Source organism: Alligator sinensis, unplaced genomic scaffold, assembly GCF_000455745.1.
Source record: "Alligator sinensis unplaced genomic scaffold, ASM45574v1 scaffold388_2, whole genome shotgun sequence".
NCBI lineage: Eukaryota > Metazoa > Chordata > Crocodylia > Alligatoridae > Alligator > Alligator sinensis.
The window spans coordinates 2,367,006-2,383,716 of record NW_005842102.1 but is presented as its reverse complement, the minus strand read 5'-3'; the positions used below and the strand labels follow the sequence as shown (position 1 = coordinate 2,383,716).

At 47.7% G+C, this 16,711-nt stretch overlaps 1 protein-coding gene across 1 annotated transcript in view; it reads left to right on the top strand.

The window, feature by feature from the left end:
• Positions 1–16,711, top strand: part of RAPGEF1 (Rap guanine nucleotide exchange factor 1) — a gene marked incomplete at its 5' end in the record, with an annotated part of 111,072 nt that overhangs the window by 70,636 nt on the left and 23,725 nt on the right. The window contains 2 exons of the mRNA XM_025204935.1: positions 5,189–5,391; positions 8,216–8,374. Of these exons, the coding sequence (XP_025060720.1) occupies positions 5,189–5,391; positions 8,216–8,374 (362 nt within the window). The remainder of the gene's footprint in view (positions 1–5,188; positions 5,392–8,215; positions 8,375–16,711) is intronic.

The following is a 16,711-nucleotide window of genomic DNA, read 5'->3' as shown; positions in this document are numbered from 1 at the left end:
AGGCATTTTGGAAGGTCTTGAAGGGGAACGCTCCAGACTGCATCTCTCATTCCAGCGGGGTGACAGGGTGCCGCTGCGGAGATGTTCTGGCCGGAGGCATCACGTCTCCTCCCTCCCGCCTGTGGAAGAAACTGCAGGGTGTGCAGCCAGTGCCGAGCCAGTGATGTCACTTCCCCATCTGCTTTTTGAATTTCTGCCTCATTAAAAACCGCAGCACAGAGAGGAGGGGAGGGTGGGGGGAGCCCTCTGCAAACAGCAGTCTCAGGAATGCGTCCGTTTTCTTTTCTGGAGATAGAGGCATTTAAAGGGCCTCTTCTGTGCGCGCTCAGCCTCCCCCGCTCCGGCAGCACTGAATGCAGGGATTGTGCTTTGCTGTGTCAAACGCCTTTCCCTTCACCTAAAAACGTAGGTGAAGTGCACAGACACGCTCACCTGCCCTGCACTGTCGGTTGCTGCCATGGCAATGGGACGCATTAGCGGCATAAAGAGCGGGGATAAAGGAGCTCTTCATTATTCCTTTCCAGACTGAGTTAAGGCTCCCAGCAGCATAGAGGCATGCTGCGCTGAGCAAAGGCACAGGCTGGAAGCTCATTTTCCCTGGGAATCGAATGTGTCGCCTCTTCACCAGCACTCCCATTACTGAAGCAGGGCTCCATTGTGGCTGTCGGATGGTGACGTCAGCTCAGTGCATTCAATGTGGCGCTGGTTTTGTAGATGAATCCTTACCGAGGCTTAGTCAGAACATGCCTGTGTAGTCTGTTACCGTATTTTGGGTCACCAACCCCGCAGAGGCTTTCCTTGTTTCTGACTGGTTTCAGTCCCATTCAAGCTGTGAGCTAAAATGTGGTCTTTTGCCCCAGACTTTTAGCTTCTGTTCCTCCACCCAGGAAAGTCACAACCCTTACACATAACGTAGGGTGCTGGGGATAGCTGGTCTGTTAAAGAGGCTTTGTGATCTGGAGCTCTGTATTGACACGGGGCTTTCAGTGCTTCTCTGTACATATGCTTTGAAGGGAGCAGTTTGGTCCCCTGAGTCTTGCTGATATTTGAAAACATTTGTTCTTGTACCCCAGGAGTCCTTTGCCTGGGTTTGATTTAAAATAAGAGAAACTTGGCCCATAGAAAATTAAGAAATTAGGGACCTCAGGAGGTCACATGTAGTCCAACCCCCTGCTCAAAGCACGATCATCCCCAACTAGATCATCCCAGCTAAAGCTTTGTCTAGCCGGGTTTTGAAAATCTCACAACCTCTCTGAGTAGCTTGTTTCACTGTTTTACTACCCTCCTAGTGAGAAAATGCTTCCTAATATCTAACCTAAACTTCCCTTACTGCAACTTGAGTTCATTGCTCCTTGTTGTCATCTGCTGTCGCTGAGAACAGTCCAGCTCCATCCTCTTTTGGCGTGATTGTATCAAGACCCTTGTTTTTCACCAGGAGAGGATTCAGTTCAAATTCAAGTGACATCACCAGGGGAATAAATTAAGTCTCAGTCCTACCCTTTGGGGTCATTTGTCCACACCCAGCAAAAAGACCCCCCACACGTATGCACATATTGGCATGTTTTTTCCTGACGCATCAAAGGGTGTTGAGGAGTGTAACAGTGGAAGGGGCCTTTTGGGGCTGTCAGGTCCAATCTGCTGCATTCGTTATCCAAAGAGTCCTGAAAATTATCCACTCCAGTCATGCAGCGCAGCCACAGAGCTGAAGGAGGAGCCCAGGAAGAGTACTGAAGGTGAAGACTGAAAATCTGACATCACTGTGTGGACCCCAGGGACTGAATAGCAGGGATTACTGAAGGTCAGGATTCAGTAGCATTGCCAGATCTCTATAGGAGCTGGCAGGTTGCTGCAAGACAGGAGCATGATGTGTATTGGCAGAGCTGAGCAGGATCATAAGATGGGAATAGCAGGTGTTGCCGGTCAAGGGTGAGGTCTGTGTGCAGCGTTTTCCTGTGCTTTGGCTGCAGGGGCCTATCTAATAATTCTTTGGGGCAGCTCTGCAAGGCTCCTTTTGTAAAAGAAGTTTAAAAATATCCTAGGAAGTCTCAAAGGTGCAGTTGACAGGTGCAGACAGGCTCCTTCCTGCTGGCATGTATTCCTGCTGACATGTATGTATGGCTGCATCCTGTGTGGAATTGGACGGCCAGCAGGTACCCGGTGGCTGGAGCGGAGCCGAGCACGTCACTCGGTGACTGACCTTGTAAGCTGGGAACTGGCCCCTGCATTGATTTTGCATAATGCATGTATTGCTGCATTGTGATCAACGCCTGCCGTTTTGCCAGCAGGCATCCATTTATTGCAGCCATAAGACTTAAGATGCCCGTGCAAGCTGACTAATTGCCGCTTCATGATTAGATATAAAACGTGCATGAGGCAAAAGCAAACCCTTTGTCGCTAATGATGAGCAGAACAACTGAGGAATGACAGGGTGCCTTTGCAGATGTGCCAGTCAGCCCCTTTTAAAGTGCTTGAGAGAGAAATGCTGAAGTTAGATGCGTTGCTTGCTCAAGAAAATACAGCTTAAGGCCCTAATTCTCTATGAGAACTGCACAAGCAGGCTCCCATGCCTAGGCAGAGCCCTGTAGATTTCTATGGGACATCACATCATTGCAGAGGTCCACCCCTCCAGGAGTCTCCAGGTAGGATTATGGCCTCCTTCTGCAATATTTTCCATACAGAATGCTTCCCAAACATGCTGTAGATTTGGATTCAGTTGTAGAATTAGAGGCATGAGCACATTTAGAAAAGAGGAAAAAAGACTGATAGAGCTGAAATTTGAGATGGTTCAGTCAAGTGGGGAGATGCAAGGAGGCCATTCCAGATGGCACAGGTCCTGTTGGGAGAAGGCTTTTCCACCAGTGCCAGCCGCAGCACAAAGAGGGCTCAGGCAAAGTCATGCCAGGTGACTTGGAAGAGATGGATCCCGTGAGAGAGACCAGGGCGTTTTCCCACCGAATCAGTTCGGAAATGCGAAGTTGAGAGGCTGAAGGGAGGGTGTGCTGCTTTCACGTTTCTTTGTCTGGATGAGAGCAGGGAAGTGACACACTGTGTGTGTGTGTGTGTGTGTGTGTGTGTGTGTGTGTGTGTGTGTGTGTGTGTGTGTGTGTGTGTGTGTGTGTGACACTGGGCACATGACGCTGGGCAGCTGTGGCTTGGGATGATCACAGAGAGGGAAATTATAATGTTTAAGGTGGCAGAGTGAGAGGGACAGTGATTATGGATGCTTCCAGCTTTAAAAAAAAAAACCCAACAACCCAAGTGTTCCTTCCTGCTTATTTAAAGTGAAGGTGCTTCTTCTTTTTTTTTTTTAAAAAAAGGTCTAATTTACTTCTCACTGTTCGTGCTATTTTTTAAATATTTGAACTTCCTTCAGTAAAAAGAGCACAAACTGCCTTGGTTTCTAGTCTGTTTGACTGCCTCTCCCTCTTGAAGTCAGAACAATATATGTTCGCTGAATTAAAAAAAATCATGAAAACATTTCTTTTAACTAAATTCCATAGGTGAACTTTGTGCCTGGGCATACTGCATTTTGGAGGTAACTTCAGAGAAGAAAGGGGACAGAATTTCAGTTGGGTTGATAAATACGCAGGGTATTTTGCTTGATGCCTGCCAGTCCCAAAACAAAAATGGGTTGTGGGAGGTCCATGCAGCATAACCTAGAGCAGGGGCAGGCCATTATTTTGGGCAGAGGGCCACTTACTGAGTTTCAGCAAGCCATCGAGGGCCACATGACAGGCAGCCCAGGGCAGATTAATATTAATTTTCTACATTTTTTAGGGGCCCTGCAGGCCAAATAGAATGGCCCGGTGGGCCGCATCCGGCCCCCAGGCCACATTTTGCCCACCCTAACCTAGAGCCTCTTTTCCCATTGTCAAGAAGTTTGGCTCCCCTCTCCTGCATCCAGTGCTGAATCTCTGACAGCGTGGGAAAAGGTCTGCTGCTTTTTCTAGAAATCAGTCTATCCTAGTGGTGCTCAACTGGGTGAGTGTTGGAGGTTGGATCACTTGTTGTGGAGTCAGTGCACAGGGGTGGGCGCCACGCCACCCACATCAGACCCTGTGCTGCCTTGGCCCAACCTTCGTGCCACGATGATCAGGTCCCGTGCTACCTTGGCCCGGCCCTGTGTGCCTGTATTGGGCCCTGCTCTTTTCCAGCCCTGAGCGCTCCTGCTAGCGTGCAGGGCTATGCTGTCTCCAGCCGACAGTGCTCTCTCCATGGATCTTGAAATTTGGCAGTGGGAGAGCAGCATTTAACACTGCCACCACTCCCCACCACCACATTTTCAGATTTGGGGGAGCCCAGCAGCCCGGATAACACAAGCTCCACGGGCTAGATCTGGCCCCCAGGGATTGAGCACCCCTGTTCTAGCTACTACCAAAAGATTTGGCAAAAGTTACTGCCAGTTAGCTGTCAAGCAGCCTACTCCCAGGGTCAGTCCAACTGGAGTTACTTTGACCTTGCCTACGCATACCCAGTTTGGTAGTGGAAGTTCTGGTGGCAGATGCCACGTACCACTGCCAAGGTGTCAAAACGTGTCCACATCCATGTGCTGCTGGCAGCTCTGCTAATAAATCACAGGGTGTTTTGGGAAAGCACCGTCTGCGGAAGGAACCAGGGCAGCTGGTAGGAGGATGTGGTAGTATCTGCCTTGTGCCAGCTGCCAGAGGCATGCTTTAGCTCGGGAGAAGTGGGGGAACTGGCAGATGTGGGAAAAGGGTCTGCGCTCTCAAAGGAGCTTTCAGTGTAGGCATGCTCCAAGTTTTGCAACAGTATGTGGTAGTGCAGAGTCAGTCTTTGTTTCTTTCCAAGGAAACCCTCAGGTATGTGGTTGTTCATATGTGACCTCAGCCCTGGGTGTCAGCCTGCTTTAAGGAAGGGGACTGTTTGGACAGTCTATACAGTCGTCTGTCCTGTGAAAGCCGATCAAGTGGGAACTGGTGCCCCCGCTTGAGGTTGATGATCACAACTTCTTTCAGCCAAGGTGAGTGGGAGATTTCTGTGTTACTTGTGAACGAAGACGGGTTGCAAGGGTTTACCCAGCTCTCTGTTCCCTAAGCTAAGTATGAATAAAGGAGTCCAGTGCATCTGCTCCTTGATTTTTGTGCATGGGGATTTTGTCCACTTGTTTCTGGAAAGGCTGTAATGGGCTGGTCATCACCAATGCGTGTGTCCCTCCTTTGTGTTACAGTGATGGCCTACATGCAGTTTGTGGAAGACTACTCGGAGCCACAGCCATCCATGTTCTACCAAACGCCCCAGAACGAACACATCTACCAGCAGAAAAACAAGCACCTCATGGAAGTCTATGGCTTCAACGACTCGTTCATCAGCATAGACTCGGCCCAAGATCTGGCACCTCCCCCTGCTCTCCCACCTAAACAGCGACAGCTGGTGAGTGACACCCTAAGTACCAAGGTCTGTTAGACTCCTGGGAACAGATCTGGGGGAAAGTCAGCCTGTCTGTTGTGGCAGATCTCTGTCTGTTAATTTACCCACATTACACTCCCTGCAATCTAGTCGACATGTTTTCTGACACTTTGCATGACCCAGCTTAATCACCGTTCTACAGCACACCGATTCCAAGTGTTTCCCCACAGGCTCTGAGAAAACCAAAAACGCTCTGAAAATGAGATTTCCAGGTCTTGCAAACAACATGGTAGAAGCTGTGCTAGTGACACTCTTACTGCTTCTGTCCCTCTGGCAGTCTGAGCAAGTGTTTCCTAAGAGACAGGATGACTAAACCACGCCATAGGCTACACGCCACTATATAATTTACAGCATTGCTTTGTAACCCAGTTCCTAAAGCCATTCTCAGATACTGCTCAGGGAACTGGCTAGTAGTAACTGTTCAAACTTAGTTGCTGCTTGTAGGCTTTCGGTTGTAGCAAAGACGGCTCTAGTGCAGCCGGTAACTGCCATAAATGCATATCCTTTTCCTTGTTAAACCCCATTAGCTTGCTCATAGTGAGCTGTCTCTGTCTGCTCCAGGTCCACCAGGAACAGGAATGGACAGCCATTCCAATGCCAGCCCTGCTGTCTTGACTTACTTTAGTACCAGGCTTTTTATTTAAGTGGCTGAATCTGGTTTGTGACAGCTTGAGGTTTCTGCTGCATTGGACCAAGAATCCCCATTGCCCTTCTGGAAGTAAGAATGCACCACATGCATTGTGCCCATTCAAATCCACAGGCGTTTGGAGCATGCTTCAGAGGGCCCCAAGCATGATGAGGTCTTGACTGCCGGTTTCTACCCTCTGAATGAAATCCTGGCTCCACTGAAGTCTGCCAGTGGGAGTTTTGCTGCTGACTTCAGTGAGCCAGGATTTCATCCTATTTCTTTTCTTTTCCTCAGCTTTTTTTTAAAATCCTCTTGCTTCAGGGATTGTATTTCGTTTCAGTAAGCAAACTCATTCGAATGAAAACACCCAGCTAACTCGTGCTGCTGTGCTGTTAGCCACGGGCCTGGAGGGGCTGGGGGAGTTGCTACCAGACAAGCTTATTTTATGTCCTTTGAAATGTTACACTTGCCCCCAAGGTTGGGTGACAGAATTGTTCATGTCTGTCCCTGTTGTAGTTCTGTGCTGATTTTTGACTTTCCAGCTGTATTTTTTTTAATTGAATGGAGAGCTTTGGAGCTTCAGTTTCAAAGCATTTGGATTTCCTGGAAGCACAGGTTCAGCACTTACCAGGGTCAGCCCATCCTTCCAAGGAAGATAAATCGAGTCCCACGCAGTGGTGCTGTGCCAGGGCCCCTTGAATGAGACACTGGTAAATCCCAGAGTCCCATCTGCTTTTCAAGGGCACTACAAATTCAATGAGACACCTTCCTGAAGAGCTAGGTGGTGCTCCAGTATATATGACCTGGTGGCACATTTACTTATCCCATCACCTGCCTCCTACCCCGGAAGTGGCTGCATTTGGGTGGCACATTGTAAAAGGGGTGTATAAAACGTTGATCCCAATAAAATCCTGATGAGACCTTCAATAAGGTAGATACTATTGTTCTGGAAAGAAAGTCTGCCGCTTTCCCAAATCCAAGTCAGTTGAAACAAAGCATTTCCTTTCTGCACTCCCCCACCTTTGCTGCCTTTTAATAATTGTCTGACTGACCAAGAGGTCATAGCTCTGCCTGCTGGGCGTTTTCTCCTTGCAAGATGATACCATCAAGGTGTTGCCTACAGTTCCCTGGAGGCAGAGGTTTCCTGACGGGGTTGCCTTTCCTTGTGTTCCTTCATCTCCCAGGCATCTGGGAAATGGTGTCACTGAACTCTGCAATGAGACAATAGTTCATTCAACAATGACTGCAAAAGCTATCACAGTGCATTGTTCTCCTGCGCTGGCTGCCCTGAGAGATTTGGCAAAAACAAATCACATAGACACAAGGAACTTTTCCAGCTGGAGTCAAGTTCTGCTTGATGAACTCTTCCTCTGCATAAATTTTTAAGAAAAATTGCTGCCTTGTGAGCTTCAGATCTGGCTGTAGACCCATTGGTACCCAAAATCCCTGAATCTGAATTGAGACTGGCCAAGCAAACCAGGCTGTTGGAGAGGATCTCTAATGGCTAACCCTCCAATATATGGAGTGCACTAGACCGCTCAGTGGGATGCATTTTGATACGTAAAGTATAGTATTTCCCTCTTATGCAGATGGAGCACAGTTTTGCTTTTGAGGGGGGAGGGTATTAAAGATTAAAACACTCAGGGTTAGGCCTGTTCACAGGGGAAGTGTGTCATCGCTCAGTTTGGAGAGACCCAAGTTCCCAGGCTGCTGGTTGGCCAAGAAACCAGGCCACCAAAGTAGCCCTCCTAATGTCTGGAAGCAAGGGCCGGTTTCACCGCTTGGCAGCAGCTCCTGTTTTGCGCTTGCTTCTTTGAGCAGCTCTGCCCTGTGGTTTGTGAAGAGTAACACTAAGGAAGAGCTCACCTGTGCACCAACCAGCTGAACAGTAACAAGTCAGGAGGGGAAAATTGTTCCCGAGGGATGTGATCAACAAGGGCGGTTTTAATAACGTCTCTGCAGTGCCCCTTCGAGCTAAGAACCACGTGTCCCTGGGACCGACTCCAACGAGGCATCAGAGTTTTATGAGTAGCTACTTGTTTAGAAGCAACTTGAAATGCATTGTTTTGCAGCTAGCATTTCTTATCCCATATTCATAGTCTGTTCTGTGCTTTCTTTCTCTGTTTCTTCTTTCTTTTGCTTTCTCTTTCTCCTACTCAGCAGGCCTCCTATGCTGCCTCTTCTTTCCCTTCTGTCTCCTACTGTGTCCAGCAAACTAAAGTGCCCTTCCTGCCCGAGGACATCAGTGCCACTCAGGGCCTCAGTATGTCAGTCTCTAACTCCTTTCTCAACCGGCACAGCTCCTTTCCTGTGCATTCGGTGAGTCACTAACTGCACGTCTTTACACGTGTGCGTGCGTGCGCGTGTTGTGTTAGTGAAATGCTCTTGCACGTGTTCTATGATCAGTCTCCCAATTCCAGGTAAATTCAGAAGTTCATGACTGCTTTTAAAAGCTTTTACTAGTAATAAGGACAATTGGGACAGGGAGAGGTTGGGTAGGCGGAGGCTGGTTTGGACCTTGCGACATGCCCTGGGATGGGGAAGTTAGTCTTTATGGGTATCTTGTGTGTATTTATGATAGGGGCAAGGGAAGAAAGCAGGAAACCAGGCCTGTATACCAAAGGCAAACTCCTTCATCTGCGTTGCCCCAAGGCACTGGTTCTGTGAAGTACTCTCACTCGTAATGGCAGTGACAAGGACTAGTCAGTTAAATACTGCTTTGTGCATCTAGCTTTGGAGAGATAATGAGGGACTGTCCCTTCCTTCAGTGCAGGGATCCATTCAAGCGCATGAAACAGCTTCTGCAGTTAAAGTTATACACAAAGAGCCAGTGGCAAACGTTTGAGGTGCAGCTTTGCATTTTAGCTCCAGCACCGCTTATAGTTTGGTATCGGAGCACAGCTATAAATCCAGATCTCGGCAGGTTAAAAAGCATTTCAGTTTACTTTTCAAATGAAGCTGCTTGTAGTTATAAAGCTACACTTGGGGGGTGTTTAATGATTTAGTATAACCAAAGTTTCTTTTACTCTAGAAAGCATTTTAGTTGATCTTAAATGGATGGTACAAGCATGATTTCATTTTAAATTGTCAGTTTTCTTTTTTTAATTGTGTTTTGGACTCCTTTTAAAAATGCACTGTTTGTTTGTGTGTTTCCTGTTGCCCTGTTTTTTGGGGGTTTTTTCTTTCCAGCAACAGAAAAACACTTGGACAGAGCTTGGGAAACCAGTAGAACCGGCTGTACTCAATGCACCATCAAATGTACAAAGTAAACAAGCAGGAAAAAAATAGCCCTTTCTCTCCCTAATAACTTTGAATTATAGTAATTTCTGTTATTGTCTGTGACTGTAAAAGCTCCATCATTTTCAGGCAAAAATGTGGTTTTCCCATTGTCCATGTCTCTTTGTTTATGACACACAGAATGTCAGTGGCCCTACATGTTTCACAGCTGACCCACCTGCCTATCAGGAGTGGTCTAGCCCCTTGTTCCTGCCCCTAATGCACTGCTTCTCAACCAGGGTGCTGTGAGATCCTGTTAAGGATGCCTCAGGGTGTCGTACAGGCTTAGGTGTGCAAACCCCTGTCCAGGATTCACAAGATAAGCTCAGAGATTTCAAATGGGAGTCTGCAGTATCAATAACTTTCTGGCCCGTTGTGGCCTTTCTGAGTTGTTTGCAACAGACAAATTGCTGCATTATTTTTCTGTAGTCAGGAAATAAGTGAGAATTAAGAGCTGGTATTTTTCCCAAGGGTGCCTTGAGTCTATCAAGGGGTGCCTTGAATCTTGCGAGGTTGAGAACTACTGCCGTAATATAAGGTACAGAACAACTGCAGAGAATTAAATCATACATAACCAGGTTAAGACCCTTCATTTGGGGATTAGGATGGGCTAGAATCTTTCTGTTAATATCTTTCTGAACATTAGCTAGAGAGAGAGAGAGAGAGAAATCTCTGTTGCCTGTGAGGAGGTTACTGTGTATTACTGCTTGTGGAAATCTGTGAACTGCAGATACTGGATTTAAGTGAATTGCCACATTCTGCTCTCAAATGCTGTGTTACCATCTTTGTCCCTTCTCTTTGTAGTCACAAGTCCACTTAGATAAATGCTTGGAAAAACAATAAACCTGTTAAAGGATTAAGCCTTGGCTGCCCACCAAATCCTAGAGGGATTTGATGCTCGGGACAGCTAACCTTTCACACAGAAGCCACCAAAGGAATAGGCCTGCTTAGGACAAAATGATCAATACTGATTATCCTGTCTCTTAAAATGAAACATTAATCTTTATCCATTCTATACATGAAGCAAAGCATCCTTCAATCAATACTGGGAAGTCAAATGTAATAATAATAAAAAAAAATGAAATGGCTATCCATTAAGAGCATGTGAGCAATTCATCACAGAGACTCTGTGCTCACATTAGCCTTGAAAGTTGCCTTGCTTAGCAGTTTCTCTCTTCATGTGAATGTGGGTAGGAAAGGCAGTGGGATGGAGTCCAAAAGGTAATGTTCGTTCGTGTACCAGTTTGTAAGGTTTTGGTGCAGACAGCAAAGATGGGTGAGCAAGCCATCTATTACCCTTGGAGTTTGAAGTCAGCTACATCTACCGTTCATGCTTCTTGGAGCTCCAGATGAGGGATTTGCTCTTGAACCAGCCATTCTTTACTCAGACCCTGGCCCTCTATCAACTTCTGAAGAGGGCTGCTTTTCAGTCTGCATGTCTTGAATTTCTGGCATTACCACTCTCTTGGTCTGATTCTCCCTATTCCAATCTCCTGGGGGGGATTGGAGGCAGGGGATATTTTTTGCAGTGGGCTCTTCTTTTCAAAAAGTCTGGAAAATAGGATTTGCATTTTTATTAGGAGTGTACCGATAAAGATTTTTTTGAGCTGATACTGATGGCCAATTATTAACAAGCCATAGCGGCCGATACCAATCCAATTGCTGGTATGCAGTCCACCCCATAGCCACTGCTGCCTGGCCTGAGTGCAGCCCTGGCGCAGCCCCCACAGCCAGGAGGAGCCCGGCGCTGCCTGCAGCCCGGCCTCGCCCTGCACACAGATCCGGTGGCATACTCCCTCCATGCCTCCCCCGGGGGCGTGCACAGGGGTGGGAGATGCACCCTCCCCCCCGCATCCCCCAGCTGGCTCTGTCCTGTGCCCACTCTGCCCCACCTGGGCAGCACCTGCCCCTGCTCCAGCCCCACTCCCTCCCTCACCGTGATGGGCCTTGATCTGCCCCTTCCCCACGACAGACTTACCAGTTGGATGCTGCTCTCCAAGCTGCTGGGCTGGCCGCATGCATGCTGCAGTTGTGCACATGCACGTGGCATTTATCGGCGACATTATCAGCCACATCAGCCAAAAAAAAGCCAATTGCTGATAACGTCAATTTTCCTTTTATCAGTGCCAATGCGATATGGACCAGTGTATCGGTGTACCTCTAATTTTTATTCCATCTTGGACAGACCAGTGTCCCAGGCATGCAAGTGGAGGCCTGGTAACATCATGGAGTTATAGGTTCTGCTTGTGTTTTTCCCAGGAATTGCTATGTAATGCAAAAGACTGCTTGCCTACAACACAATAGTACAAGAGTGCTGAAAAAGAGTGGAACTGAGTATAAGAAGTGAGATTCCGAAGTAGCAGATTAGGCAAAAAGTGTAAGAGCCCATGAATGACCCAGTGTCTAGACTAAGTCCTTAGGAGGGTGAAGGCAATGGTGGCTGAAGCCTGGAGATAAGGTACAGCTCTATTTCTATTTGGAAGCAATGGTGAAGGATGGGTTAGACATCCCTTTGGTTTTTGCTGACACTTTGTTAGTATCTTAGGGAATTTGAAGCTATTTCACCTTTTTCACTCTGGTTTATAAAGTATGTCAGAATATGATGGTTTTCTGCAGGCCTGATTTTTCCATCCCTAGGTTAACCCTGCCCCTGTCCACCCATTAATAATGCTTTCCCCCTGCTTGGCAGGACATTGCATCAGAGGTGATGGCACTTACTGTACAGAAGCAGGTTTTGAGCAGCCGGTTCAGACCTCATAGGTTTGGCAAGTTGAGTCTGTTTTCCACCAATTCTGTTCCAAGCCTGATCTCCCAAGGCAGAGACCCCCTTATGCGGTATGGGATGAGACTGTCAAGGGCAGTTGGACAGTTCCCCATCTTTTGGAGAGTCATATTTGCAAATCTCGTACTCATGGGAGTAGTTTGAAGTGGCATGTGGGGCATGTGTCATTTTAGGGAACCCCACTTCTTATTTTGGAGCTGTTTTCTGTTCAGTGGTAGAGAAGCAAGCATACTCTGTATGAAAATGTTCCTCCTTGTTAACTGTCAGCAGAAGTCTTCCTTTCTCCTGTTGTTCATCCTCTTCCACTTTTACTGTGGAGGTAGATATTATTCTGGTTTCATCATCTCTTTGTTCATTTGCCTCTGGAAGGGGATGAACTAGGAACATGAATGTCAGGCTTTGAACCTGGTAACTGGGCCACAGGAGAATTGTGTAGATGTAGTCATGGTGAACATATAAAAAAAATCAATAGAGACAAGGTATGCCCTTTCTGTCAGTGTGTTTTCGATTTGAGCAAAGTAGGAAGACTTGAAACGCATCCAGTTACTGGTAGGTATCTATTCCCTGCACAAATATCTGGTTGCAAATGCAATCATTTAAAGCAGGCATGTACAGACATCTCCTGGAAAGCTGGCAGCTTCCTTCACTATGGAAAAATGGTGCACTGTAACTTTTTTTTTTCTTTAAGTGAAAAAGATGGCAAGCATCTTTCCAGAAACTGAATTGGCTGCTTGACTGCTATAGAAGGTGGAAAGAGTTTCCCTATGGAAACGCTCCCATTCAGTATTTCAGTTATTCCTTGTTGTCAGAGCTCCAGGGTGAATTGAGCAAGTGCATGGAAAGTTTGCGGCAACCGGTTTTCCTCTTCTCTTTTGTGTTTGTGCGTGCTCAGGAAAAGGAAGGGGAGGCAGCCTTGTTCAGCGGCAGGGCTGGTGCTTTGTACATGCTGGCCGCACAGCTCTCTCCTGATCCGCAGCCCCCCTTGCAACTTCAGTCCAGAGCAGAGCTGCAAGTTGTGTAAAATGTGTGAAATTTCAGTCATGAAAGCCGCTCCCTGCTGGAGGCAAGCATGAGATCACAGGATTTTGTTTGATTATAAACCAGACCGGACCCATTCAGAAGATTTAAATCTGTGTAATTAGTTGTTGAGCTCCAAGCATTGTTTCTTTGTTGTTTCCTTCTGCGGCTAAGTTTATTTCCATTACCCGTAGCAGGCCTGAATGGGGATACCAGTAGGGTTGTGATCTTCCAGCACTGCTGAATCCTGCCTGTGAAAATCACTTCCCCCAGTGGCTTAATTCTGACCATACAATTGAAATGCTGCTTTTCCTTCTGCCTATATGTCTAGGCAGCCTTTTTCTATTTGCTTTATACACTATGTTCCACTTTCCTGGTGTGATTGACTTTCTAGGAGCCTTATCTCAGCCTCTCAAGTGCAAAAGGCTCCAACCTCTGGTTCAAAAGAGCTATTTACTGTGCCTGGAGGTATTTTTTACAGGGTAAATAGTCGTTAGTGCTGTGTCTGTGCATCAGATTGGGTTCTTCTGAGAGCTTCAGAAGGAACTGCCAGTTAGGATTGCAAAGGGAAATCAGCACCATAAACACTGCTAATAAGGCTTGAAAATAGGTTTTTACTTATCCATTTTTTCCCCAGTGGAGGTAGACTATAAACCAGGCTCAATAAGCGGAGCATTGCTTTTGAGCTTCTTTCGCTGGAGCGCAGACTCGCTTGGAGCCCATCTGCCCAAGGGAGCAGAAAACTCAGGCCCTCTTTCTGGTGCACTAAGCAGCCTTTAAAAATAGCGAGGTCAGCTGAGCAGACCACTCAGAGGACTGTGCTGAGAAATGTTTAAGTACGAGGGGTCGCTGCCCTTGCGGTGGCAGTGCTCGAAGCCATATTGTTGGCAGTATACACTTCCAGCCATTCATTGTCGAAGCATTTCCTTCCTCATTAGTAAGGGACCTGGAGGGCCAGCATTGTGTCCTATGATAGGAAGTGATTTCTAATAGTTCCCTCTGTCATTGCAAGCCAAGGGTGTCACAGCCCTGTCCAACGCCCAGTCTCTGTAAACATGGTATTTGCCCACTGGGCAGATAGATCAGGCCTGTTGCCTTTGCCTCCCTGGAGTTAGTAATAGCAGGAAGGACGGGAAGGTCTGATTCTTTCCCTGGACTGCTTCACGTATCAGAAGCTGGACGCTGTAGCTGATCTGGTAATGCTGAGCAGAATCGCAGATAAACTTGCCAGAAAAGCTCAGCTGGCTTCCTAATGAGAGGTCCTGGAAGGGTGAACAGTGCCTGCCGGCTGGTGCTTTTAAGTGCCCTGTCAGCCATTTAATGGAGTCCAGCTCTGAACTGCAAGTGCAGACGACTGCTCTCAATTAACATCCACCTAAAAGCAAGCTGCCCCGACTGCCCCTTGCAGTCGCTCGTCCCCACTGTCAGCAGAACAGCAACACTCCCAAAATAAGTGCCAACGAGGGGGCTTGTGGGCAGCCAGCTAATTGCTGGGAATGTTTTCAGTGGCAGCAGCAGTTGGTACATCCTGAGATGAGCGGCACACGGCTGTTGTTTGCTTCTCTTTGCAGCCAGGGCAGGGATGGAGGGAGGCGGAGTTGGAAGCATTCGGCGACGCTGTCACTGGAAGAAGAGTGCCACAACTGGTGTGCAAGGAAGGACTCCTTTTCACTCGGTAGTCTGCTGCTGGCTTAATGCAGTTGCAAGTACTTTGGTAGCGCTCGGGTATCCAGGTTGTATGTGTATTGGTCTGGAGGCAAAAGGAATCAGAACTCGTGGTAGAGGTGCTATCTTTTATTAGACCCAAATAGATGTTTGCAAATAAAACCTTTTTTTTTTTTTGCAAACATCCAGTTGGTCTAATAAAAGATATTACCTCTACCACGAGTTCTGATTCATTTGGTAGTCCTGGCTTTTCAGTTGGCTGCTTTTCCCTAGTGAGGCCAAGCAAGGAAATGAACTGGCTGCTGGGACTTCATTGCAGGGAATAGCAGCAGAATAGCACCTTGGTGCTTTCTTTTCTAGTGCTAGTGGTTAAGCAGAGCTCTTTAGAGGAGCCGTGTTATAACATGAAAAGTTTAGCACTTAGTATCACATGAGGGTCGGGGAGAAGAAAGCATCCCTTCCCAGAGGGTCTGGGTGCATGCTGCCTGCTTTTTTCCTTCCTTGGAGGTTACTTAGAAGTGCTCCTCATACAAACATGCAAAGCTGCAGAGTTAGAAGCCATCTTAATACAGCTGTAGCCAAAGCCTTGCTGACCCTCGGAAGCCTTACAGAAGTGAGTAAAACCAAGCACCAGCTGTTGTTCAAGATCAACTCTCAGCTGAGATTTTACATTTTGGGGCCATTCTGCTGAAGGAACCATCTCCATCCCCCCTGAGCCCCCAAGGGGTATATTTGGGTTTTCAGAAGGTTTTGTTTCAGGAGAACTGTGCCCCAGCCCTGTGGAAGTCATTCTCACAACCTGGGCTGCAGCTGCCTGCTGGGGCTGGGGCTCTGCAGGAATGGGTGCCATATGGACACAGTCTCAAACACAGGGTGTTTTTCCCCTTTAAAAGTATCCTGCATTCTTGGCTCTTGTCCCAGCGTGACTGCATAGCTGGGATTCCAGAGCTGCTCTCAGGCGTGCTGAGCTGCAGGAGAAAGGAGGGGTCTTAACTGGCTTGTTTGGAGAAGATGCAACATCCCGAAATTGTGCGTGGGGAGCAGCATGACTAATTAATACCAGCCGGCCCAAGCTTCCCTGCCCTGTCTCTGGAGGCTGGGCTCTAAAATGCTCATTTACAAGTCATGTAATGCCAGTGAGAGTGGATTGCATGCATTTACATGCTACCTGTGTGTTGAACAGGCATCTTTTGCAAGCCCCATTCCAGTTTAATTTTGACGGCGTTGTTGAGAAGGCTGGAGGCAGAGGTCTGTAAAGCCAAGCACCTTATCTGCATTGCGTGCTCCACATCCCGCATGCTTAACTCGACGTTGATGTTGCAGTCTGGTTGAGTGCTGAAATGCTTTTGAACTGGGACTCGGGCATCTGAAACGGTTTGAGGCAGAAGCTGCTCAGACTTCCCTCCCTCCCTTATAATTGACCTGTGTCCTGATCAGCTGCATATGCTGGTTTAGCCTTGAACTTCCCTGCTGTCTTGTGCATCGCCCCATGTGCTTCCAGACGGCGCCTTGCCCCGAGCAAAACGGGTCCCTTCTGTCAAGCAATGTGTAAGTTTTTTGCAGAATGGATAATTCTTCCAGTGATTAGACCGAGGCCACCCGTTCCCTTTCACTGATGGCCTGATCAGCTCACAAGGCCCCTCTGCTACAGAAGCGGGCATTTGCTTTTTCAGCTCAGGTGGGAGCATTATTCAGTAATGACAGCAAGAGGCATTCACGGTGTCTCATCCTGGCCCCGCCACTGATTTGCCCTGGGAGATTGTTCAAGTCACTTATGTCGTAGTCTTTGTGCTCAGTTTTCTGTTCCCTTTATGAAAGAGCAGCTGCCTTGGCCAAGTGCTTAGGGAGCCCTCAGGTGGTATATGCCACGTTACGGCCATTGTGATCGCGCTCTCTCTGCTCTGTCTCCTGTGGAG